General features: G+C 35.3%; 1 protein-coding gene across 1 annotated transcript in view; it reads left to right on the forward strand.

The window, feature by feature from the left end:
* Positions 1-25,595, forward strand: part of DCDC1 (doublecortin domain containing 1) — a 680,259-nt gene that overhangs the window by 244,965 nt on the left and 409,699 nt on the right. Inside the window, exon 9 of the mRNA XM_007943315.2 lies at positions 19,598-19,687. Within this exon, the coding sequence (XP_007941506.2) occupies positions 19,598-19,687 (90 nt within the window). The remainder of the gene's footprint in view (positions 1-19,597; positions 19,688-25,595) is intronic.

The raw sequence follows: 25,595 nt of genomic DNA on the forward strand, positions 1-25,595 counted from the left end.
GAGCCGCCTGTATTGTCAGGGTCACTCAGTTCGCTGTCAGACCGCAGCTCCATAGGTCTTTTTTTTGGTATTTTCACGCAAATTCTTCTGCTAGTTGGGGTTTAGTCCAAATCTGCATCCTTTCCTTCAAGGCTTTTTTTTTTTTTTTTTTTTTTTTAATATTTACTGCCCTAACTTGAAAGTCTTAACATTTATTGAGGACTTATGTGTAATATATCTCACATGTTAGAAAGACATGGACCAGAGCATAAATCTGGTCATGGCCAGATTTAGTAAGCAGACTTAAATTTTGACCTGTATGGTATGTAGAAATTTTGAAAATTGAGTTGCCAACATCTATAAATTAGGAGATTTTTTATTAATTCTTGAATTTCTGGTATGTCTGGATATCTAGAAAACCTGGTAACACACTGGACCATATTTTTACAAGGCAATATTTTCTGAAGCTGAGTAGTAGTGCCTCCCTTTAGACAGAATTTTCATTCTTCAGTTAAACACAGATTCTGTGCTACAGACCTGTCCTCTAGAGCTGTGCCCTCCTTGACCTGTGATTAGTCCAAATTGTCCAAATTGAGACATGATGTATGTATAAAATTCACATTGGATTTGAAAGATTTAGTATGACACAGATCACAAAAATATCTTGTTCATACTTTTTTTATATTGAATACAATATTAAATTATAATATTTTGGATATATTAGTTTAAATAGAATATATTAAATTTCTTTACCTGTTTCTTTTTTTATCTTTTTTTAATATGACTACTAGAAAATTTAGAATTATACATATTGCTTGTTTTAGATTTCTGTTGTACAGTGCTGTTCTAGATGTTTACAGCCTAACATGGTTGACAAACTATGGCCCATGGGCCAAATCTGGTTGGTCACCTGTTTTTCTCTGAGTTGTGAGCTAAGAATGGTTTTCACAGATGAACATTTGAATCTATATGATGATAGAGAATGCTAACTGCGTTAGTCTGGGCTCTCTAGAGAAGCAAAACCAGTGAAGTTTATAGAGAGAGAAAGAGAAATTTATCTTAGGAAAATGGCTCACACACTTATAGAAGCTGGCAAGTCCCAAGTTCTTGAATCAAACATCAAGCTGGAGGCTTTTCCTGACTCATGCAGCTGCAGGGGCTGATGAGCTCAAGGTTGGCAGGCAGAGTGTCTCTTTTCCCAGGATGTCCATAAATATATCTGAAGCAGGCTACACCCCTAGGGAACTCCCTTTCAACCAATTGGCTGCGTAAAGTGTGTACATCCGATCTCATCTTGGGAATAACCCACATCACAACTGCTTAAACCACTCAGAATTGTAGTCCAGCCAAGCTGACATACAAAGCCAACTGTCACACTAGCTTTGCAATCCAATTAAGTAAAACATTATTCTCCTAAAAAGACTTTCATTCTTCTAGTTAGTAGACCTGTATTAAAAACATGGTATTCAAATTATTACATTTTAAATTTCCTCAATAATAATTTATAGAATTTTTTTTGTCTTGTTATTTAAGTACTTACATTTTATCTTCTGTTTTGCCCATTGGTGTGCGAAGTCTAAAGTAGTTACCATCTGTCTGTACATGGAAAAAAAAAAAAACTATTGACTCCTGGTTTAATAAGAAGCTGGGCCAGCTTTGGGAGGCAGCTAGGCTTAGTGAAATGCTTTGTATGCAGATAGACAAGGGTTCTGAGTTTACTGATCAGTCTAATCTCCGTGTATTTGTTTGATCATCTGTAAAATGGCAAGAATGATCCCTTTCAGGCTTACTTTGAAGATTAAATAAGATACTGTGTAGCATGTTTTGTGGAAGAGTCTGGTGCTTCCTCTGCCTAAAACACTCTTTCCTGTCAACCTTGACTTGATCAACTCTTGACTGCCTTTAGATTATGAACATTTCTGTCTCGGACATAGTTTTTCTGCTTTGGCCCACAGCCTACGTTAGATCTCCCCAGAGCACCCTCACTTCTCCCTTTTATGTTCATCATACTTACTGCTACTTGTTCTGTCTGACTTCCTCCATGATTTTAAGCTCCAGGAAAGAGATGCCTGGCTTGTTAGCCACTATTTCCTAGGAATGACGCATAATAAACAGTATTTGTTGAATGATGTTTATGACACCAAATACTATACATATGCCCCACACAAAAAAGTCAGGTATTCAGAGGAAGGAGATTTATTTTTCTACAGAGATTTCAAAGTTTGTGTCAGAAGATTTGGGTCATGTTTTGGACAAATAGTTCAAATATACTTTACTCCTCCCTCTACAATACTTATATTTTATTACTTATCTCTTTTAAATGTAAGTGAAGCATGCAATAAATCACTTAGCACAGGCCTTGAAATAGTAAATCTTCAACAAATTCTCTCTTCTCTAATGATGGATGATGGCGAAGAATCAGAATATTGAACACCAAAACAATCAAAATGCTAGGCTTAGACACAGTTGAAAGAAAGGTCAATAGAATTGGAAAACAGAATGGAATCAATTTTAGAGTAAGTAAATGAGTCCTTTGCATTCCCCACAACAATGCTATTCACTTAAAATTCAAACTCTTCTCACCAACAAAAGTTCTAGCATTATTTAATGAATTGAATTTGAAATACAGGACAGCAAAAACTGAGAATCAAGATCAAGTTCTGCAGGCCACGTGTCACAGTCTTCGTGGTCTTCTGCTTCAACAGTACTTCGTCGAAACCGTGTGCTCACCAACCCCCCCCCCCAGCCTGGCACTCCCAACCAGCCCTCCTGCACCTCTTCCTGGATGCTCCAAGGTCCTCACGGCAGCTGTAGCATCCCGCAGCCCCCAGTACCTCTCCTCCACTGCCACCTGGACTTCCACATCTCACTTCCAGGTGTGCCTGAACTACAATCAGGGCTTGCGGCTGCCACCCACTGCCAGATAAACCCGGAGCTCTACACCGTCAGTCTATAACTCCATGTCTTACTATTTCCATCTCAATGATGTTACTTTGAAAAATTTTGCCAAATATTTTCTTCAGTCTCATGAGGGAGGGAACATGCTGATAAACTGATGAAGCTGGAGAACCACTGAGGTGGCCTAATCTTTTAGGATATCAAGAAACCAGACTAGGAGAGTGGGCTGAATATGTGTGTGTTACAGTTGGGAAAAAAGCGTGAATCAGTCACCACTGGAACTGCACAAACTGGCCACTGACAAGAACATCCCTCATTTGTGTGAGCTGATAGAAACTCATTATATAAATAAACAGGTGAAATCCATCAATGGGGCCCCAAAATCTGGCACGGCAGAATATCTCTTTGACAAGCACACCCTGAGAGATGATGATGGAGAGAACTAAGCTTTAGCCTGGCTTCCCCATAGCCACCAGTGTGACTAATGTGGTCACCAAGACAGCATGTATGTTGGGTTTACCTTTTCTATAAATTGCACCAGAATATACACTTAAGTTCTTTCATTTGTACCATTCCCTCAGATAAAATAATTTGGTATCCAGCTGTTGTCTTGGATGGAGCTCTACTGGCGCAGTTGTTAAGGCATTCAGTTGCTAACCAAAAGGTTGGCGATTCCAGTGTACCAACTGCTGTGTGAGAAAGATAAGGCAATGTGCCTCTGTAAGGATTTACAGCCTTGGAAACTATGGAAGCAGTTCTGTTCTGTCCTATAGCATCCCTATGAGTCCAACATGATGGCAATAGGTTATTGTTGTTCTAGAGATCTTGAGGTGGGCCAGAATACCAGGCCCTCTTGGTTAAACCTTTAAATGCCACAGTTTCAGTTTCAATCACACTTAAAATGAAACTTATGAGGGGAGAAGAAAATCATGTCTTCAAACCAAAACTAAATAATAGAAATAATAAAAAATAAAATAATAAAAATTTTCTGAAGTTCTGTGTTTAGTTACAAGTGTAAACAATATATGTCTGTTTCCCCAAATAGTCCTAGAGTTCAATTCTTATCACAACCTAATTATTTCAATCTCAAGTGTGTCCTGGTTTTGATGGCAGATTACCTGGTCACCTTATCTATAGAGCAATAGTGTGGGGAGACCTCTAGCCTTTCATTAGAATCATTCTTTCTTGGAAATACTATATCCCAGCCAAAAAACATCTACAAATGCCTGTGGTCAGAATGGCAACTGGCCGTTGTGACATGCAGATTCTGAGGGTTCAGTACTGGAGAAGAGAAGGGGCAAGTCTGTCTCTGAAATATGATGGAAAAAGATCAAGGTGAGGAATATTTAAGAACTGTATCAAAATTTAATTTGGCTCTAATGGCTTAGAGCACTTAAGGTAAAGAAAATGCCTTGGAAAAATAATTACATATATGCTCTAAAACAAAAAAGTAGCATCAGGAGGCAAAAATTGGGGAAATTTCTGAAAGGTGGAAAAGAGATGGAATTGGGTTGGCAAGAATGGATAACTCATATGTGAAGGTGAACAACAACCAGGTATTTGGAAAATAAATTACATGAAGAAAAGGAGCAAAATAAACAAATGGAATAATCACCACTTAAAGAGGTACAAATAATTGGTACACAAAAGAGAAAACTTAATGTAATTAATATTCTCAGAGATAGTTGAAAGTATATTATAGCCATAAACCAGAATAACATGTTATTAAAAAGTAGCAATCAGAAAGAAGAATTATTGAAAATAACACACACACACACATATATATTATTACCACTTAAAAAAATTTAGAAGAACTTTATAACATGGCTTAAAAAGGCAAAAGGACTGAAAAATATGAAAAAGATTTAAGAGACAGAAGAGTAAGATGGAAGGTGAAGCATCCATCTAATAGGAGGAAAAGAGAAGAGAAAATATAGTAAATTTCTCTGTCCAAAAGAATGGTTTAAATCTTTAATATGGAAAGGTCTAATAATCATTGAGCAGAATGAATTTCAAAAAGACCCTACACTGACATTTTCTTGAAATTTCAGAATTTCAAAGATAAATACAATGTCCTAATGTGTTTTAGTCTGAAAATAAATGTATAACAAGCAAACAATAATAGCTTACCTACAAAAGAATCAGGACTAGAATGGCATCAAAATTGAATGGATCACACTAGTTATTAGAATCCCAAGAATAGTATCTTCAAAGTTATGAGGTAAAATTATTTTGAACCTACAATCCTGTACCCAGCCAAAGTAGCATTCCAGTTGTGTGTGTGTGTGTGCGCCTGTGTGCATGCCTATACAAAATGATGCATGTTTAGACATGAAGAACTCAAAAAGTTAATTGCTTATTGGCTTTCCTGAAAGAATTATTCAGAGATACAATGATACAACATAAAAAATGTCACCAAGAAATAAAACATGTGTAATGTAAGAACAAATAAAGAATACAGTGTATAATTTATTGAAATAATTGTTCATGCATGCTAAAAATATGAGTTTACATAATTATAATATGGAGGTAGTGGGTTCAAGGAATAAAAGGAAAGAGAGAATATACTTGGGCTATTGTCTTACTGCTAGAAGGATGTTGTTGTTGTTATATGCTGTTGAGTCAGACCCGACTCACAGCTACCCCTCCTTGGGTTTCCGAGGCAGTATCACTACGGAAGTAGATTGCCCAACCTTCCTTCCGAGGAGTGGATGCTGATTAACTTTAGATATCATTATGAAAATATGTTTAAATATGTGTTTTTTTAAGAAAGTTAAGAGTGACTTTTAAATAAATTAAATGTCCAAACCATTAGGAAGAAAAATAATGGAAATAAGAAAATGTAATTGCTCCAATAAAAGGCAAGGCAATGAAAACAAGATACAATCAAGAAATAGTCAATTTAAAACATTAAGTGAAAAACTAGGGATAATTCAAACCTGTCAATATTTACAATAAACATGAATGTGATAATTTCTCTCATTAGGCATCAAATACTCTCAGATCACATAAAAATAGTTCTGGTAAATGCTGAATATGAGTTTGAAAATAAAGAGATAGGAAAAATATTCCAGGCAAAAAAGAGATGTATGGCAATATTAGCCAAAATAGGATTCATGACAAATATAATATTAAATAGAACAGAGAAGAATATTTTCATATAGAAAAAGTACTACTCACAAAGAAGATACAGTAGTCATGAATCTTTGTGTACACAGTGTTAGCACAGCTTCAAAATGTGTACAGTATAAACAAATAATTGCAGGAGAAAATGGAAAAGTCAATAATAACTTTAGGAGACTATAACATACATCTCTCAGAAACTAACAGAAAAATTAGAAGAATAAATAGAAGTCAGAGGATATTAGTAATATAATTACATATATTGATCTAATAAATGTACAGAGAACTTTGAATCATGTTTTTAAACATTCATGGGTTTCTTAATAGAATTAACTCTGTCTTAGTCTTCAAAGAAATGAATACATTTATGAAAGCAAAAACCATATTCCCTTGCCACATGAAGTCTTATTAGAAATTAATAAATAAAACAGCCAAAAAAACTGCTTCATTGAGAAATTAAAAGATATCTTTCTCAATCTCTCTTGTGTTAGAGAGAAAAGGAAAGCCAAAATCAGGAATTACCTGCATGTGCAGAAAATAAGAGGGCTGTTTAAAAACATGGGAGTGCAGCTATAGTGGGACTTAAGGAGAATGCATTAACTTTATTCATTTGAAAATGAGAAAGGTATAAATTGAATAAAGATTCATCCTGGGAAGCTAAAACAATGGAAACCTGAAGAAAATAGAAGCAAAGTGAGTAGAAATTTGTAACACAGAAAATAGAAGCAAAGAAAAGTAGAAATTCATGAAATAGGAAACTAGCTAATGCCACTATAGCCACACATACCCATATACACACATAACACACACACACACACACACACACACACTCTGTACATACATGTAATCAAAACAAGAATGAGTTCTTTGAAAAGACCAAATATATAGTCCTTGGTAGATCTCTTCAATGGAAAAAAGAGAGAGAGGACAAAAATGAATTAAATTAGAAACAAGAAAGATAATATTACAGATATGGGTGAAATTATAAAGAATGTTATATAAATTAAATTGATAAATTTATTCACAAGTATAATTTACTAAAATTGGTCCAAGAAAGGTGGAAAATCTTAACCAAAGAAGAAACTAAAAGACCCAAGTTTGATGCCTGGAAAAGACACCAGTGCAAAGCTGGTTTGCAGGCAATTTACCGAGCTTTCAAGGTGCAGATAATTTCCATGCTATAGTAAATTTTTCGGAGCATAGAAAATGATGTAATGAAATGTCAAGCCCCTGATACGCAAATATAAAAGGGAATACATAGAGAGACAAATGGAAAACTGTAAGTCAATCTCACTTATTAAAATAGAGGAAAAAAATCCTAAATCAGAAACATGCTGAGTAATACATCATTTCCAAGAATGCAAATATGTATTGGAAAATCTATTGATATAATTGATGAATGTAATTGCAATAGAATGTTGAGTCAGGTGTTTTTTATGTTTTCCCAAAATTACAGCTAAGACCATAGGTATCAAGATACAGTATTCCTATCTTCTAAAGAGCATTCAAAGAGTTGGTACCACACGTCTCTCCACAGGTTTTGCTCAGATATAGAATAATTAGCCCTATCATTCCCAGTAAACCCTCCATCCAGTCCACCACCACCTGTCTACATATGAAGGTAGTGAACAGCGATTCCTCATTCTCTTCTTGAGTTTAAGGCAAGATTTTGCTTCAAATCTTCTTTGCTTTTAGCCAGCAGGTTGTGTGATCTGCATGTCACAGGCCATTAATGAATCTTCCCCCAATCCTGATGCCGCATTCTACTTTGCACAGCCCAGCTTCTTTTGAAGGCATAGCCATGTACAAAAAAGAAGTTGCCAAATAATATATACAGTGTGGTTCTATTTGTGTTGTTGTTGGTGGTGCCCTTGAGTCAAGTCCCTGTGTACAACAGAATGAAACACTGCCCCATCCTGTACTATCTCATGGTCATTGCTATGTGTGAGCCCTTGGTTGTAGCCATTGTGTTAGTCCATCTCATGTCTTAATCTTCATCTTTTTTTGGTGGTCTTTTCACTTTGCCAAGCATGATGTTCTTCTCTAGTGATTGGAACCTCCTGATAACATGTTGCTTCTAAGGAACATTCTGACTCTACTTCTTCCAAGACAGATTTGTTCATCTGGCAGTCATGGTATATTCGATATTTTTTCACCAACACCATAATTCAAAGGCATCAATTCTTCTTCCACCCTCCTTAATCATTGTCCAGCTTTTGCATGCATATAAAACAGTGGAAAATGCCATGGATTGGGTCAGGCATACCTTAGACCTCAAGGTATCATCTTTGCATTTTAACACTTTAAGAAGATCTTTTGCAGCAGATTTGCCCAATGAAATATGCCATTTTATTTCTGGACTGCTGCTTCTGTAAACATTGCCGCTTGCCAGTTTACAGTGAAAACACAATGGAGCCAGTTTAAGTCTGTAAACATAAAATCCATATATTATATGTACTTCTATTTTTATATGCATACATAAGAAAGGATCTAAAAGGTTAAACAAAAATTAATAGTAGAATCTTATTGCTGTTTAAATGATATATTAATTATTAATTTTAGTAGCATTTGTTACTAGATTATTTTCAGAAAATGAAAAATGACATTGGGTATTATTTTAGATAGTAAAATAAAGATCTCCATTCACCACCTAGAGATGAAATGTAGGCTAGGCAAGGAATTATTAACAAGTAACTTTAGTATGTTTCATTAATAACTTCTGATAGCCAGTGGGTCTTAATTCAGTGTCTTTTTCTGTGAAAACCTCAAAAATAAATTCTTCTTAACTAAAGGCTCCAAATATGATTTATTTTCTTATTAATGTCAAAAATTAATTCATAATAATAGAATTCTGTTTTTTGATTCTGAGCTATCATAATCTCATACTTCAATATAAAGGAAAGATTTGCCAGTTTATCTGTTAGTTGCTAACTATTTCTTCCCTTTATTAATCATATTTTCTGATGTACACATGGCATAATTAAAAACATAGGCTTCAGAGTTAGACATGTCTGGATATGAATCCCAGTTCTTCAATTTTCTTTGCTTTGTATTTATAAGCAACTTACTTAACCTGTTTAAGCATCATTTATGTAACTACCTGAAGTTCTTTTGAGGATTGAAATTTGAGGTCTCTGTAGTACCCAGAACATTGTGACAATGTAGAATGAGAGCCCCACCTTTACTTTTCCATCTTTATTCTCATGTAAGTTCACTTCTAAAATCAGTAAATATAATTTAATGCAGTTATTAAAAAAGAACCCATAAACCTTCCGTCAGTCCTAAATTAATTTACACCACCCAGTCTCTCAAAAAATTTTAGAAGGTCATTGGGTGAAACAGTGCTGCTAATAAAACACATTAAAATTTTTGCAGCAAAACCTGAATGTTTACACTAAGTGGGATAAGCAAAATCTATAAATCAGTCCTTGCTAGGTTCTGTTGTCTAATCTATTCTGTGGGGGGAAAAAATTTGGTTTTCAGAACTTCTTGTGTTTTGGCAATGTGGCTAAGGGATTATAGACCTGTATCATCTTTAACATATGATAAACCAAAAAGCATATAAGTTTGTGTATATTTCAATTAATATTTGGTTTTGTTATTTATCTAAGGCTGCGGCATTATGACACTTCTGTAATTATTTTTGTTTTAATATGCATTTTAATGTTGGTTTTATTGTATCTTCTTTTTTTATTTTTGAAAAATTTCTTGGTCATAATTTTTCAGATGTATCATAGGATATATATTTTTAAGATCCAAACAAGTTACACTGGGAATTATTGATTACTTTTGGGAAGCAAATCAGGCAGCGTTGAATCATGTTGACAGAGGGATGGAGTTGCTCCGTATACCTTGATGCTGAGTCACCTTTTTTTCTTTTTCCCCAATTTTTTATTGTGATTTGAGTGAAAGTTTACAGAGCAAATTAGTTTTCTATTTAGCAAACAATTTGTACACACTATGTTTCATGACATTGATTATAATCCTCACAATGTAAACAGCACTCTTTCCACTTCCCGTGTTTACCATTTCCATATGTCTGTCTTTCTTTCATATTCCTTCCTGTCTTCTGAGCTTTATCCCTAAGCAAAAGCTACTCTTTTGATCTCACATGGTTGATTGTTCTAAGGAGTGTATACATCTCTAGTGTTATTATTCACCTAATAGATCTATCTGTTGTTTGAGCCACAGAGGTGAGTTTAATTCCAGGCTGAAAGCATGACTAAGGGCCATAAAGCCTCGGGGGTTCCACCAGTCTCTATCAGACCAGTAAGTTTGGTCTTTATGATTCTGAGTTTTGTTCTACATCTTTCTCCCACTCTGCAAGGATCTTATGTTGTGATCCTTTTCAGGGTGGTCAACTGTAGTAGCTGGGCATTGTTCATCGTTGTTCTGGTCTTGGGTCAAGGAGGCTAAGGTTCATGTGGTCCATTAGTTCTTTGGACTAATTATTTCCATGCATCTTTGATTTTCTTCCTCCAGACAGGGAGAGATCAGTAACAGCTCACAAGCTTTTAATACCCCAGTTGGTACTCACGAAAGTAGGATGTAGAGCATTGTCTTTCTGGACTATGTTATGCCATGTGATCTTGATATTCCCTGAGACTATGGCCCTGAGACTCCAGCCTCAGCACCTTATTCCCCAAATGTGTTTGGTTATGACTAAGTAGTTTTTATAACTTTACCCTTGTATGCTTTACTATATTCATTCATATATTTTCAACACATGTAAATACATATATAGAAATATCCTGTTAATCCTACATATATTCATGGGCATAGTCCCATTTGCCTTCCGACATTGGTTCTACTTCTGTGTCTATCTGTATCCACTTGTAGATTATTGTTATCACTGTTATTGCAAGACTGTATATGTAATATTAGGAGCTCTGGTAGCATAGTGCCTAAGGCACTTGACTGCTAACCAGAAGGCTGGAGGTTCAAACTCACCAGCCACTCCTCGGAAGGAAGGTTGGGCAATCTACTTCTGTAGTGATACAGCCTTGGAAACCCAGGGAGGGGTCGTTATGAGTCAGGTCTGACTCCACAGCACCTAACAACAGCATATGTAATATTACTCACACTTGTTGTCTTTAACTGTTAGGCTCTTCCCAATGTCTACTTTTAACTTGATCATTTTGTGCTAACCTCCCCTTATTGTGTATTTATTGCCTCTCCCTTTACCCAACTTTATATGTGTCTACTATGAGTTGGAATCCACTCAATGACAGTGGGTGGTTCCTCCTATCCCTGATAGCCTTCAAAGAGTGTTTCTTTTTGTGAATAAACCTTTCCTTGACTTTTTATAGTAATGATTTCATGCGATATTTGTTCTATGATTGACTACTTCCATTCAGCAAAATGTTCCACAGATCCATGTTATGAGGTGTTTTGCAGATTCATTGTTATTCTTTAACATTGCTTACTATTCCATTGTGTGTATGTACCATAGTTTACCCATTTATGTTGATGGACACTTAGGTTGTTTCCATCTTTGTGCTATTGTGAATAGTGTTGTGATGAGCATAGGTGTGCATGTGTCTATTTGTGTCACAGTTCTTATTTCTGTAGGCTATAAACTTACTAGTGGGATTGCTGGGTCATATGGTATTTCTATTTTCAACTTTTTAAGGAAACGCCATACTGTTTTCCACAGTGGTTATACCATTTTACAGTCCCACCAACAGTGTATGAGTCTTTCAGGCTCTCCTCACTCTTGCCAGTATTTGTTGTATTCTGTTTTCTTGAACTTTGCTATTAGTGCTGGAGTGAGATGATATCTCATGAACTCACTCTTAAATGAATCTTAGAGATCCATCCTCAACTGAGTTTGAGAAACATTGGTCTTGTGACACATTTCCAGTGGTATATCTGGTGGACACTCTGAGGTGTTCTCATAGTCATTAACAATATAAATTAGCATATTAACAAGGTCCCTAGGTGGCACAAAGAGTTTGCATTCATCAAATAACTGAAAGGTTGATAGTTCAAACCCACGTAGTGGCACTGAGGAAGAAAGGTTTCCTCAAAGATTACAGTCAAGAAAACTCTATGGAGCTCAGTTCTACTCTGTAGCCCTAGGAGTCACCATGAGTTGGAATCAACTTGATGGCAATGTATTTGTTTTTTTTGGATTACAATATTAAAGGCTGTTATGAGCCACGCTATAAAGAAATATTTTTGTCTTGGTTTAATCTGGTATTTACCAAAATTATTCGACCACATGATCTTTATCACAAAACACCCAGCACATACTCTGGGAAATAGTTGTCTAATATAAAAGAAAGAGGAGGGGGAAGGGAGCAATTAGAAACTGAGAGTTCTTGTCCACCACTGTCCTTCACAGGTATTTGTTGAGTGTTTGCATTTTATATTTGGGATATAAAATAATTCCGAGATACAATCCCTTACCTTAACGACAAACACAAGGAAAACAATTAGGGAGTTGCTGACTGCTGAACTATAAATTCTCAGAGGATTGTTAACCCACTGATGGTATGTCCATTACTGTTCAGTTGATTCTGACTCATAGTGACCCACCCTGTGGGGTAAAGTAGAATTGGTGCATTGGGTTTTCAAGATTATAAATCTTTACAGAAGCAGATGGCTTGCTACATCTTTCTCCTACAAAGCTGCTAGTGGGTTTGAAACCTTAATAGGCCTACTGAATTTGCTAGATGCCATCTTATCAGTTTACCCTAAAAATGGGCTCTGTCACTGCAGTTTATTTCACTCCTTTCTCTTATAGATTCTGTTTTTGTTCTTGCTCCTTGGTTCAGTCACCAATCTACTCCCTCAAATGTGTGTGCACAATTTGTCTGCAAAATAACTAAGTGACTTTGAATTATTCTCTGACACTAGTATTACTTTCTTCCTGAGCTCTTGCCCACTGGATAGTAGGGGGAAAAAAAAATAACTGAGTGTTCAATTTAGTGTAAAGCTTATCTGATCTGATCATTTAAATAGTTACTTTAGGTAGTTCTTTCTTTCAGACTTATACCTTATTGGTTTCCTTAGGGCAGTAAAGGAAGAAAGGGGTTGTGTGGCTTTTACATCCTCAAGGCTGTGGAGGAAGGAGCCCCTGGCCTCATGCTAGACCACTGCAATGTATACACTGACATAGCATCTGCTGGTCAATGGAAGGATGTACCTGTTTACTTGGTTACTGGGTGCTCTACTGGCCTGTAACATGCCCGTGTTTTGGGGGCTTAGACACTTTTTCTGGTACCGCTTCCTGGATGATCCAACCTAAACTTGACTTTCTCTGTATTACAGACCTCTCTAATGGTCTAGCCGGGACTTCCATTTGGCCCTGGCTTGAGTCGTCTGTAGTCTGCTCTCAATCTAGAGCCATTTTTCCTCCCGATTATGAACTACTCTGCCTGACTCTTATCTATTCCTGTGTGTTAAAACACACAGGCACCGAGGGGGGTTCAGAAAAGCCAAACTTCCAGCCTCCCTGTGCCTGACCGTGCCATGCCACCATGTCAGTGTAGCTGTGTCCTTGGTTGCTGCAAAGCAGCTTCTCTTTGTGTTCCATATTGGGGGGAGAAAAAGGAGAAAATCCTTGTGTTTCTGCTTATCTAACTCCCCTCCTCCGCCATATCGGCTACTATCTTGGCTAAAGCATTTGACTGCTAACTAGAAGCCTGGTGGTTCAAACCCACCAGCCACTCCTCAGAAGGAAGATTGGGCAATCTACTTCTGTAGAGATACTGCCTCAGAAACCCAAGGAGGGGTCGCTGTGAGTTGGGATCAAATCTTTGGCAGTGAGTTTTTGGTTTGGTTTGTTTTTTAGTATCTCCTCAACCATATTGTCCTTTGCTATTAACCTATTGTACCTGAGAAAATGTCTACCAGTAGAGTTTGTTGCATGTGAAAGTATACCACATGATTTAATGCAGAAGTTTTATAACTTTGGAGAGGAATTGGGGCCAACTGAAATCAGCTCTAGGTTCCCAGTTGCCCACAGCTCCTACTTTATCTAATTTGGAGCTGTTTTTGTTTGAAGAAAAGTTTCAGAGGCAAAAAACGTAGGACCATTTATTAAATGCATCCACATATATTTTTTATTTGTTCAACATAATTATAAACCTTAAAGCCTGGTCTTGTGCTTCTTTATAATCCTAAGTTTGATTCTGAATAAATAATAGATATTTAATAAATATTAAGGTGAAATAAATAGGAGCATGATAATATTGTCATTTTTGAATTTTAGATCCAGATCAAATTCTAAAAGATAATTAGATTGATTTTTTTAAGTTAAAGGTAGTTGAAGTTTCTTGAACTTATCATAAGTGTTGAACATACAAAATTATTCCTTTGAGAAATTCTATTATCCTAACTAAAATATACCATTTCTTTATCAATTCATTATTATGTTCAGTAGAGACTAATAAAAGAAGTGTATGAGTGCATGTAGGTATGTTCACACATGTACACATACACCCCACACACCTTGAAAACTCAGTTGAGAATCCCAAGAATCAACCTTAATCCACCTTAATATTTATGGCAGAAGCAGATAGCATTGATTTGACATGTCCACTCGTCCACGTTTGATTCTGTACATTTGAACTTCTCAAAACATTGCCTGAATTTTAGTTTTCATTTTTGTTGACAGGTAGGGAACCAAAAATATCAGCCTAATTGTGTTTAAAATGATACAGTCTCATTTATCATTTAGTTCCTTCACCAAGTATTTATTGTTTGGCCACTCTTTATCAGTACATAAATGCATTTCCAGATACAAATTATATAGGTTGACAAACTTCAGGGTTTTTCCTGGACATGTATGATACCGAACAGTGGCTTTTACTGCTTTCTAGCAGCCACCTCCCGTTCCCATACATAAATGGCAGCCAGCAATAGCTAGAAACAAAGGACTCTCTCCCAGTCCCTGAATATGGTGACATTCATTCTGAGAGAAGCAGGGGCAGCTCTTTGAAAGCTGACTTCTTCAGCTCAACAATAACACACAATGAGTTATTGACTTGTTTATATACGGAGCCCTTTTCAGTAACTAACTCTGACTCCCACAGTCTGGACAAATGATTGATTTCGTGGTTAGAAAAAGAGAAAGCTCTTGCACTAAACTCTGTAGTGCAAACTACTTCTTCTCCATTTGTTCCCGAACTGAATAGGACCTTATTAAAATGCACTTTCTAAAAAAATACCTGCAGCTGGCCTTTATAACCATGTTTTGTATACATAAATTAGTAATTTGTCCCAGTCTTTTGTATATTAACAGACCATTGGAGAAACGTGTCAATATATATGAGTGTCCTGTTGTTTATGTTAAACTGTGTTGCCTATATTTATCTGCATGCAAAATATGCATCAGATAATTTATTAATAAGTCAGTATTTACTGATCAAAAAGTTAGATTTTTGATAGATAGACATAGATATATTCTGTTTTTTACTGGGTTCTGTTGATTTATTAAGGTCATTATACATAACACGTATCATATACTTCACGTTTAAGTAATTGCATGTTCTGACCAGAGAAAATTATAAATGCAGAACCACGGTACAGAGAAGTGAGAGCTGGGTTAGACTAGTAGGCGTTTTCCCCTTGGGCTAGTACCTATCTGCGACATCAATATGAATTAGGTAGACAGTAAAAGACCAGCTTGTTTGAATTTCTGTTCTTTTTCTAAAGATATTAGTGAGCTCTAAAGTGACCATTTCAGAGTTATTTTCTCTAGTAAAGTAGATTTTGTTTTACTTTAGTGTTGTGTTAAAAATGTTACAAAATTAGACTTTATGACTTTAAAATATTTTGGAGGAGGAGTTAAGAATGCAAAAAAGAAAAGCCATCAACTATTAAGGATGCACGTAAAGGAAGTGGTTGCTGTTCTGGCAGTGTCTCTCCAGCAGGACGTCTTGAGCTTGCTTCCCTCTCTAGGATGTTCTTGCTACAGCTTCCTGAATTCAGACAACTTCTCAACATTAAGAATATTTCCTATTACAGTCACAAGGAACTATATGCTTTATACACGTCTTTTATTAGTCTCTATCACTCTTTGGGACTTTAGAGAAGATATAATGACAGTATCCATTTTGTTTAAGGAAAACTTAATTCTTTTCAAACTCTCTTCACATAGATCATCTTCTTGAAGCACTGTTGTTCAGTTTTCTTCCAGAGAGCCATTATATTTCTTGTTTCTTCCATTTCTGCTACCATATTTGACTAGTCTCTTAATTGCAATATTCTTGTTTGTACTTTGTTTGTGTAAATACCCCTCCACCCTAAATTTTCCATTAATATTGAGTAGGCCCAACTTTAACTTCATCATGGTTGACTAATTTTCTGTTACATACATTTTATAAAAATGTTTGCAGCAAGACCCGACAAAAATGATGAATTAAACTTTCCTATTTGGCTTGCTACATTTTGATGTGTAGAAAAAATATTTAGAAATGCTTTCTCACCTTTAAAAGGGGTAAAATTTGAAAATACATTTAGAATATGGTGACTTGCTTTCACCCTCTTCCTGTTTGGTAGAGATTTAGTTTTTTACAGTTAAGGACAAATTTTAGGTAACTTTCTTTCTTTAATAATCAGCCTCACAAATTTCAAATTAAAAAAAATATTTCACATATCTTCCGAAAAAAAAACCAAACTCATCCCCATCAAGTTGATTGGACTCATAGCAACCCCTCCATGGATTTCCGAGGAGCTATCACTACGGAAGTAGATTGCCTGATTTTCCTTCTGAGGAGTGGCTGGTGGGTATGAACCACCAGGCTTCTGGTTAGTAGTCAAATGCCTTACGCATTAAGAATAATAAATCAAAAGCATTCAGTTTTGTCTTAAGGAAGAAACAGGATGTCCTCATCAAAACTGACAGCAGAGAAGAGTCATACTATTGTTATCATGTCCCGGCTTGAGGGAGAGAAGCTATTAGCACTGCATATTATTAATACCTCAGGGTGGAATTGTACTGTCTTAGTGTGACTTTGTACTTTAAATTTTTTTTTTTTTTCCTAACTGATTTTATTAAAATATATCTCTTTTGGAATGTTTTGTCTAGTTCCAAAAAAGTCCATTGTGTATATCCTTGTATTTTGTTGATCATTTATTTCGCAATATCTTACTTCCTTGTTTGCAGCTATGTATACAGTGCTGTTAGTCACGTGGGCATGTTTTCCCTGAGGTTATGTAGATTACTGAATGCTACTTTAGAAGTGGAGTATTAGAACAGAGGGGATTTTTCCAACTGTGGTGCTTTCAAAGGTAAAGAATTATCACCTTTTAAAGAGTTACTTGGAAACAGTTCTAAATGTCATGGCCCTGGGAGGCCGCATTAGAATCTAACTGACCTGCTGTGGCACCAAAGAGTTCTGTGGCTGTTTTTTATTTTGTTTTGTTTCTCCTACAGGAACCCTGGTGGTACAGTGGTTAAGCGCTCGGTTGCTAACCGAAAGGTCAGTGGTTTGAACCCACAGCTGTTCTGTGGGAGAAAGATGTAACAGTCTGCTTTCATAAAAATTACAGCCTTGCAAACCCTATGGGGTAGTTCTACTCAAAAGTTTGCACTGAATCTTTTTGCATTTGGAAATTAATGTTTTAAAAAATAGACAATTTCCTCTCAAGAACCTTTGTGATGAGAGATTGAGATCAGAATGTTGTGCCACAGTTCACACATGGGTCCTTGTGAAAGTTGAGTTTGATACTTGACTTTTGAAAGTAATATCTCTTTTGTATTACTTCCTCCCAGGAGCAAATATTTCCTGAGAAGAGTGATCCAAAGAATAGTCTCACATGATGGTTTCCGTCCTTCCTTCTTTCCTTTCTTTTTGGCTTTTTATTCTTTAAGTGATTCTCAGTCTGGGGCAGGGGTTGGCAAACCATGACCCACTGACTAAATTTGGCCTGCCACGTGTTTTGTTTTGTTTTTTAAATAAAGTATTACTAAAGCATAGCAACGCTCATTTTGTTTATGTATTGGCTATTTCACGTTATAATAGCAGAGTTGAGTAATCATACGGGGGAGACTGTATGGCTCCTCTGCAAAGCCTCTCTGACCCTTCTCAGAAAACTCTGCCAGCCCCTTATCTGGGGTGAGCATCAGAATCACCTATAGGTACCTGGGCATCTCTCCTCTAACAAAACAGACTCTCTGATACACTGGGCTATATCACACATCACTGGACGCGGTATTCACAGGTCTGATACTGTTCTAGCATACATGCACAGAGAGATTGAAGGGGCCATATTGTTGAACTCCACCTTTTATCACAAGTATAGGAATGGGTCCTCAGGCAGGGTATGGATTAAAGATTCAGGTTTCTTAAACATGATTTACCAGGCAAAAATTGAGAGAGAAAAAAAAAAAAAAAAAACTCACTGCAGTCGACTGGGTTCCTACTCATAGCGACCCCTCCTTGGGTTTCTGAAGCAATATCTCTACGGAAGTAGATTGCCCAGTTGCCCAGTCTTCCTTCCAAGGAGCGGGTGGTAGGTATGAGCTGCCAGCCTTCTGATTAGCAGTCAAACCTACTTAAAACAACAACATTAACAAAACAAACAAAACAGACCATGATTATCGCTGTTTTCTTCTATTCCTCAGTAAGAAGATATCACATGGTAAATCCATTTGTCTGAGAATAGTTAAATATTCCAAATGAGATGTTCTCTGTCAAGGTCATTCTTTCTTTCTATTTAACAGCAATCTGTTCAGAGAATATTTTTTGTGTAATTTTAGGTTTTGCTTTTTGTTAAAAACAGTACGTTGTTTCTATAAAAAAAATTCACTGCCATCGACTAAATTCTGATTCATAGCAACCCTTTAGGACAGAGTAGAACTGCCCCACAGGGTTTCCAATGCTGTAAATCTTGATGGACTTGGACTGCCTCATCTTTCTCCAATGCAGTGGTTGGTGGTTGGAACCCTGACCTTTTGGTTAGCAGCCGAATACCATAACCACTAAGCTACCAGAGCTCTATTTGTTTCTATAGGGATTATTTATAAAGAAATATACTATGGGCCATATTTCCCTTTCTATACACATGGGTTCGGGGCATAGTAGAAGAGGTTTATCTGGTTATATGATTAGAACAGATTGGAGGTAACTGTTGAGGTAGGTAGATAAATGATGCTTTATCATGAAATGTTAAAAATGATTCGGCGTCATTCTAGAATGTTTGAATTTACTTTTGGTTTATGCCTTTGAATTCTTACTCTGATGTAACAGTGGCCAGTTTATTCCCTAAAGGCAATGAAAGATTTTAATAGGAAATGTCAGCCTAGTTTAAAAATCAAACAAAACTTGACTGTGCTCATTTTATAAAATGCTTTTAAAAAGTACTCATCAGTACCAAATTCCTGCAACTAAGGGCTCTCCAAATCATATTTTAGTAAGCCTAAAAACAATAGAAGGGAAAGTGAAAAATTTAGAATGTTTAAATATTTTAAATATAAAATGAGCCTTTAAACTTATTTAATCTAAATTAAGTTTGTTTTCAGAAAAGTATGGGCAAAATTGATAACAAAAATCACCATACTTTATAGGCTAAATTATTTGCTTGAATAAATGTTGTTATTAGGTCAATAGGAGCCTGCTTTCATGTTATTGTTATTATTTTATAGTTGAATCTTGCTGTGGATAAACAGGAGAAAATTACTGAAAAGGGCATTTTTCCAATGTCAGCCAAGGAACACCAGAAGGCACGAGGAGAAGTAAGGAATTTACTTTGTATATTGTATTATAAAGCTACCATGAACACTAATTTTAAAACTAAGATAACATTTACTTTGGATCTGCTATAAACCAACTCTTGTCAGCTGATAGCAACTTATAATAGAAAAAACTTGACCAAAACAAAATAATTTTATTGACATAGGCAGCCTAAAACAGAATTATATATTTGAAAGAATAAATCATATTATAATTCTCTGAAAAGATCTCATGAATATTTTCTAATCAGTTTCTAAATTAATAAATTATTAATAGAACTTGAAAATGTAAATTATAAAACATGAAAATACAGGGAAATAATATGTTTTTTGAACTTTGGATAAATATTAAGTCTTGTTTTTATTTTCTGACTCTATAAGCATAAAATTATGGTTGTGGGTTTTAAAAATGTTAACAAAGTTACGTCTTATCAAGGAAAAACAGTAGTTCACAAATGTCAAGCCTAAGTCAGTTAATCATAAGATTCTGTAGGCAATACTGTAATGAAGAACTATTAAAGCTAGCCTTCTTGTCTGCAACGCTCATGCTGTGACGTTGACAGCATATTCCATAAATGAAATAATAATACAAAATTGATGTTAGACAAAGAGGGAAAATGATTTTCATGTAATTTCCTGGAATGTAGAAGCATTTAATCTTTCTGGAGAAAGAACAAGAATTTGCTAATTTTCATGTACCACTGTCAATAAATAAAATCTGTATGCAACTTATGGGATAAGATAGTATGAATATTTAAAAAATACACTTCTTCTATAATTTGCTTTTGACATTTTGGTAAAGAAATCTATCCAAGCTTTGGGGTTTTAGCCTTTTCTTATCATTGTGATTGCATCTCCTTTACTGACCACGTATTTTACAATAGATGCACAAATACAGTGTATTACATTTTCTTATGAGAATTCAAGTCTTACATGAGAGACCATTTTATATTTGGGATTTATATATGTTCAGTATTAAAGATTATATTGTAGACATTGATTAGTAATCTCAGTAAAGAATATTTTCTAAAAAAATGAATAATTTAAAAAATGTATAGATTTAAATTACCATACTGAATCATTTCACAGAATATTAAAAAGTTAAAAAAGTTTAAAAGTTAGAAGTTAAAAAGACTGGGATATTAATTATGAATTAAAAAAAATCTTCCTATGAAAAATAATGAAAGTTGGAGACCTTTATTATGTTTTCAAAGTAAGGTTAGAAAGAATATTTCATATATCTTGATATGATAAACTTTAGGAGTTTATTATAATAATAAAGTTATGTCTATAATATCACTAATTATTAGAGATTCATTAAAAAATAATATAAAGGAAGGACTAGATTAAATGTTTTCTCTATTATAAACATTGTTATCATTTTGCCCTTAAATACTTTATGCAAAAGTATAATTTCAATGGAACTGAGAACTTGAATTTGTTCAGAACAATTATGATTATGCTAAGTATATAATTTTTAATGTTAACTCACTGGCAACATTGGAAATTAAAATGATCTTTTCTGGGAAATCCAACAGTATTTATGTTTATTTGGTATTTCTTATTTATTATCATCATCTTTAGGTTTATTTTGCACTATACACATCAATGTTCTTCCTACCCAGTGGATACACACACACACACACACACATACATACATATGTACACACACACACATATGTATATATCTAGCGGCATTGTGCCTAAGGCATTTGACTGCTAATCAGGAGGCTGATGGATCAAACCCACCAACTGCTCTGCAGAAGAAAGATGAGGCAATCTACTTCTGTAAAGATTTACTGCCTCAGAAACCCAATGGAGGTCACTATGGGTCGGAATCAACTCAGTGGCAGTGAGTTTGGTTATAAATATATATATATAATATATATATTTTATATATATATATATGGCTTCTTCTTCAAAATAGTCACTTTTTGATATAGTCTACTTATTACAGTGCTGAATTTTCAGTTGCATTTTTCTCTTTATTACATACTTGATTTGTCAGCTATGCCTCCAAATGCCTTTTGTTTGCCTCAAAAATCAAGTATCTGATAAAGGGTAAGATGATGTGTTTCTGTTTGTGTGTGTTAACATCTAAATACATTTCATAGATTGTGAAGATACATTATAACTTTGAAAATGTCCTATGAATATGTAAAATGGAAATGTAATTTCTAGTGTTTTTGTTAGAAAGTCAGTTACATTAATTTATAACCTTAATTCATATATGGAAATGTGAAATTTGATGGTGAAAAGACATTTTTTTGGGAAAATAATTGCAATGTTTGTTTTGCCTATGGGTTTATTTATTTATTTAAAAATACACTGCTAGACATGTCTGAAAATTCAAACTAAACAGAAAATCTGAGATTTATTTCCTCATCTGTTGCCTATAATTTTATCATAAGGATCAAGTTTTATTTCATGTAATTTCTTCACATGAAAATTGGGAATAATAATAATGTATGTATCAGACCACTTTGAAGTGATTATATTTGTTTAAATACATTAAGGTTTTTAGAAATGGTCTAGTAGAAATCTAACATGTAATTTGTTATTGGCACTTTCCAGTTGCTATGGAGTCAGTTCTGACCCATGGGGACCCCATGCAAGTCAGAGTAGAACTGTGCTCCATAGGGTTTCAATGGCAGATTTTTTGGGTAGTAGATCACCTGACCTTTCTTCTGAGGTGCTGGACTAGAACTTCTGATTTTCTAGCTAGCAGCCAAGTACTTTAACTGTTTGCATCACTCAGGGACTCATTAATACTTTAACAAAAATCAAACTCACTGCTGTCGAGTCAATTCCAACTCATAGTAACCCATCCTTGGGTTATCTCTACAAAAGTAGATGGCTCAGTCTTCCTTCCAAGGAGTGGCTGGTGGGTTTCAACCTCCACCCTTCTGGTTAGCAGTCAAATTCCTTAGGCTCTCTGAAAAGTGGATGCCAAGAAGGGTTTAAATCTGTAAGGATTTTATTAGGAGAAATGCCTATGAGAGAAAATGGAGAAAGACATAGGGAAGGCTGGAAGAGGAAAGAAGAAGGGAAGGTTGAGTGGACGTGTTCTCTACTGCCAAACAGTCTAAGGAAGTTTCAGCAAAACCGTTGGGTATCCTTGAGCCAAAGATGACTGTCAGAGTACTCCTGTGTCTCCCAGGAGTGGACCTGCCTCACCTGCTGTGCTCAGCCTTGGTGCCAACCTGGAGATGCATTTCTGAGCATAGCAGCTGAGACCCTTAGTTAGTTATGGTCCTGTAATTAGAGATCTATGAGGCACATTCTTATTAGCCATCTCAAAAGGTATAGTTAACATTATTCTTATTGCCATCAATGTAACCCTAGTGCAGGGTGAATTATTAAAATGTCTCCATTTTCAATTACTCTTTCCTCCAGGAGTAGATGGGGATGTTAGGTTGTTGAATAAGGCTAACAGCAGCATGTAAGGGACCTTCTGGATGGAAACAGAATAGATCCTCTTCTGAAATGTTTCCCTTTTTGAAGGTTTTAGGAAACTATTAAAAAGTTGGGAGCTCTGGTGGCATAGTGCCAAAGGCATTTGACCACTAACCAGAAGTGATGGGAATAAGAGGGAGCCACTGGTTTCCCGGTAATACACTGCAGAGATACTCCCAAGTCAAGGGATACTTAACTTTATTCATGGGCTCCCATGTCTTTTCCGGTCTTGGTTTATCATCTAGGGTTATGTTCGCTTCTTCTTAAATTTTGTTTTGTTTTCATTGTTGTAAATACATACATAAATTCAACAATTTCTACATGTACTATTGAGTGATGCTGATTATTACATTATTTGAGTTGTGCAACCATCCTCACACTTCCATTAACATAAATTCACTGCCCCTAAAGGTTCCTTTCTAATATTTCATTAGTGTTGCCAATTTGATCCTATGTAGTTCTTAAAAGAGCTTAATGCATAAGGCAGATTTTTTTTTTTTTTTTTTTACTAGTTAAGGGTAAACTTGGTTTTAAGAAGACTTCAGGGGATATTTTTGGTTTAATAATTTAAAGACTATCTCAGGACAATAGTTTCAGAATTATGTTCTCTTCTTAATCTGGGAAACATTATGCTCTTGGACTTGAAACAAAGAAGAGATTTTCAGAAGTTTAAAATACCATTTCTACATCTCTGTCCCTTTTCTTTTTTCCTTATATCTTTAATTACAAAGTATTTGGTCCTAAATTTAAGTGCTGATTTTGAGACCATCCTGTATGTTATATGCTAAGATAACATTCCCAGCATAGAGACGGCTGCCCTTTGTGTTAATTTCAAGCAACAGTTCTGTGAAAAGTGTTCTGGAGTTGTCTTTGATAACATTGGTGGACTCCAGGCCATGTGGCATTCAGACCAACAGCTGAATTCATCCCTAGAAAATTCCCGAGTGCCTCAAGGGTCATTAATAATAGCCAAAGTACAGTATTCAGAATTTATAGTGCAGAATGTACAACTTCAACATGTACTTTTCTAGAATGATTATAAGCAGAATATTGTTTTGTGCTGGCCATGAATTATCTTGAGAATTTAATTCAAGGGTTGTATGCATGTATTATACAAACATGACCAAACTGCCTTATGTGTTACAAAAACCTGCGTGTATATTTATAGACTCATGCACATTTGCATTCTTTCAGAAGTATGGTGTGTTTCCTCACCAGAATACTCTTTTTTTTTGTACCTTCTTCTCATTTGTCACTCTCTCAAATTCTGTACAAGTGTCACTTCCGTGCTGCATTTCCACAGAGGATGAAGAGTAAAATATGTAGGCTTTCTGCTGCACAATAAGACGGTGCATTTTTTTTAAACATATGCATACGTAAGCCTCCTTTTGTGAATGGGACTGATAGGGTCAGATAATGTTTAAAGGGAAAGGCTTTATGTCTCTCAGGCCTCTATGTTTCCACATGGATGCTTCCACACACACATAGATTGAATTATGAACAGACCCATTAATGCTGGGATCACAAAAGGTCAAGTTTTGTCTTCTTTTACCCCTATTCACATTGCTTTTATAGAGGGGGGGAAAAGGATTTGCAGGGGAAAAAAAAAGATTCATGATGAAGAATTTTAAAGAGTATTTTTTTTTCCTTTAGCAATATCTGTGTTTTTTTTAAAAAAAATCATATTATATAAAATAATTCAGGAGTATTTTGGTATATATGAGTTATTTCATGTGTAAGGCTTTAGTATATATGAGTTATTTCATGTGTTAGGTTATCTTTAGGGATAACATGTTATTGCAATAACTGAGAACAAAATATATCACTATGAGGGAAAAGACTTTATGAATATGTAAAGTAACATAAAATTTAAGTAAAACTGAATAGAAACATCAAAATGTTGGTGAAAGAATTCTCGATCTATTCTTCCCATGTTTAAGATGTAAGTTAATTTTTGTTAGAACATCTTATTTTATGGTTTTTAAAGATATATTTTTAAAAATAGATGACTGTTGGCATAATTATGCATCACATGCATTAACATGTTGTTAGGGCATTGGGGCAATGAAAATAGCAAAAATGGTAGAGAAAATTTTAAAGCACAAAGAATTCATCCCAGAAGAAACTTTTAGGCTTTAACCAATAGCCCTTTAGAATGCAAATGGCATCATCAATTGTATGGTTGGTTGATTTTTGATGTCACATGAAATCTCCTATCAGTGAAAGGCTATGGATTGTGACAGTAAAACCAGTCATGTATAAAAATGCTCTCAAATCAAAGTCTAAAATTCTTCCTTAATATATTTGTTTATTTTATTTTTTGTTGCTTGCTATAACACAAAGGGCAGTACATACAATTAAGGAGAGTCGGAAGGAAGGTTGGGCAATCCTACTTCCGTAGTGATACTGCCTCGGAAACCCAAGGAGGGGTCGCTATGAGTCGGGTTTGACTCGA

The sequence above is a fragment of the Orycteropus afer genome, unplaced genomic scaffold (genome assembly GCF_000298275.1).
Source record: "Orycteropus afer afer isolate SDZICR_OR568_19922 unplaced genomic scaffold, OryAfe1.0 scaffold00103, whole genome shotgun sequence".
In the NCBI taxonomy this organism is placed as follows: Eukaryota; Metazoa; Chordata; class Mammalia; order Tubulidentata; family Orycteropodidae; genus Orycteropus; species Orycteropus afer.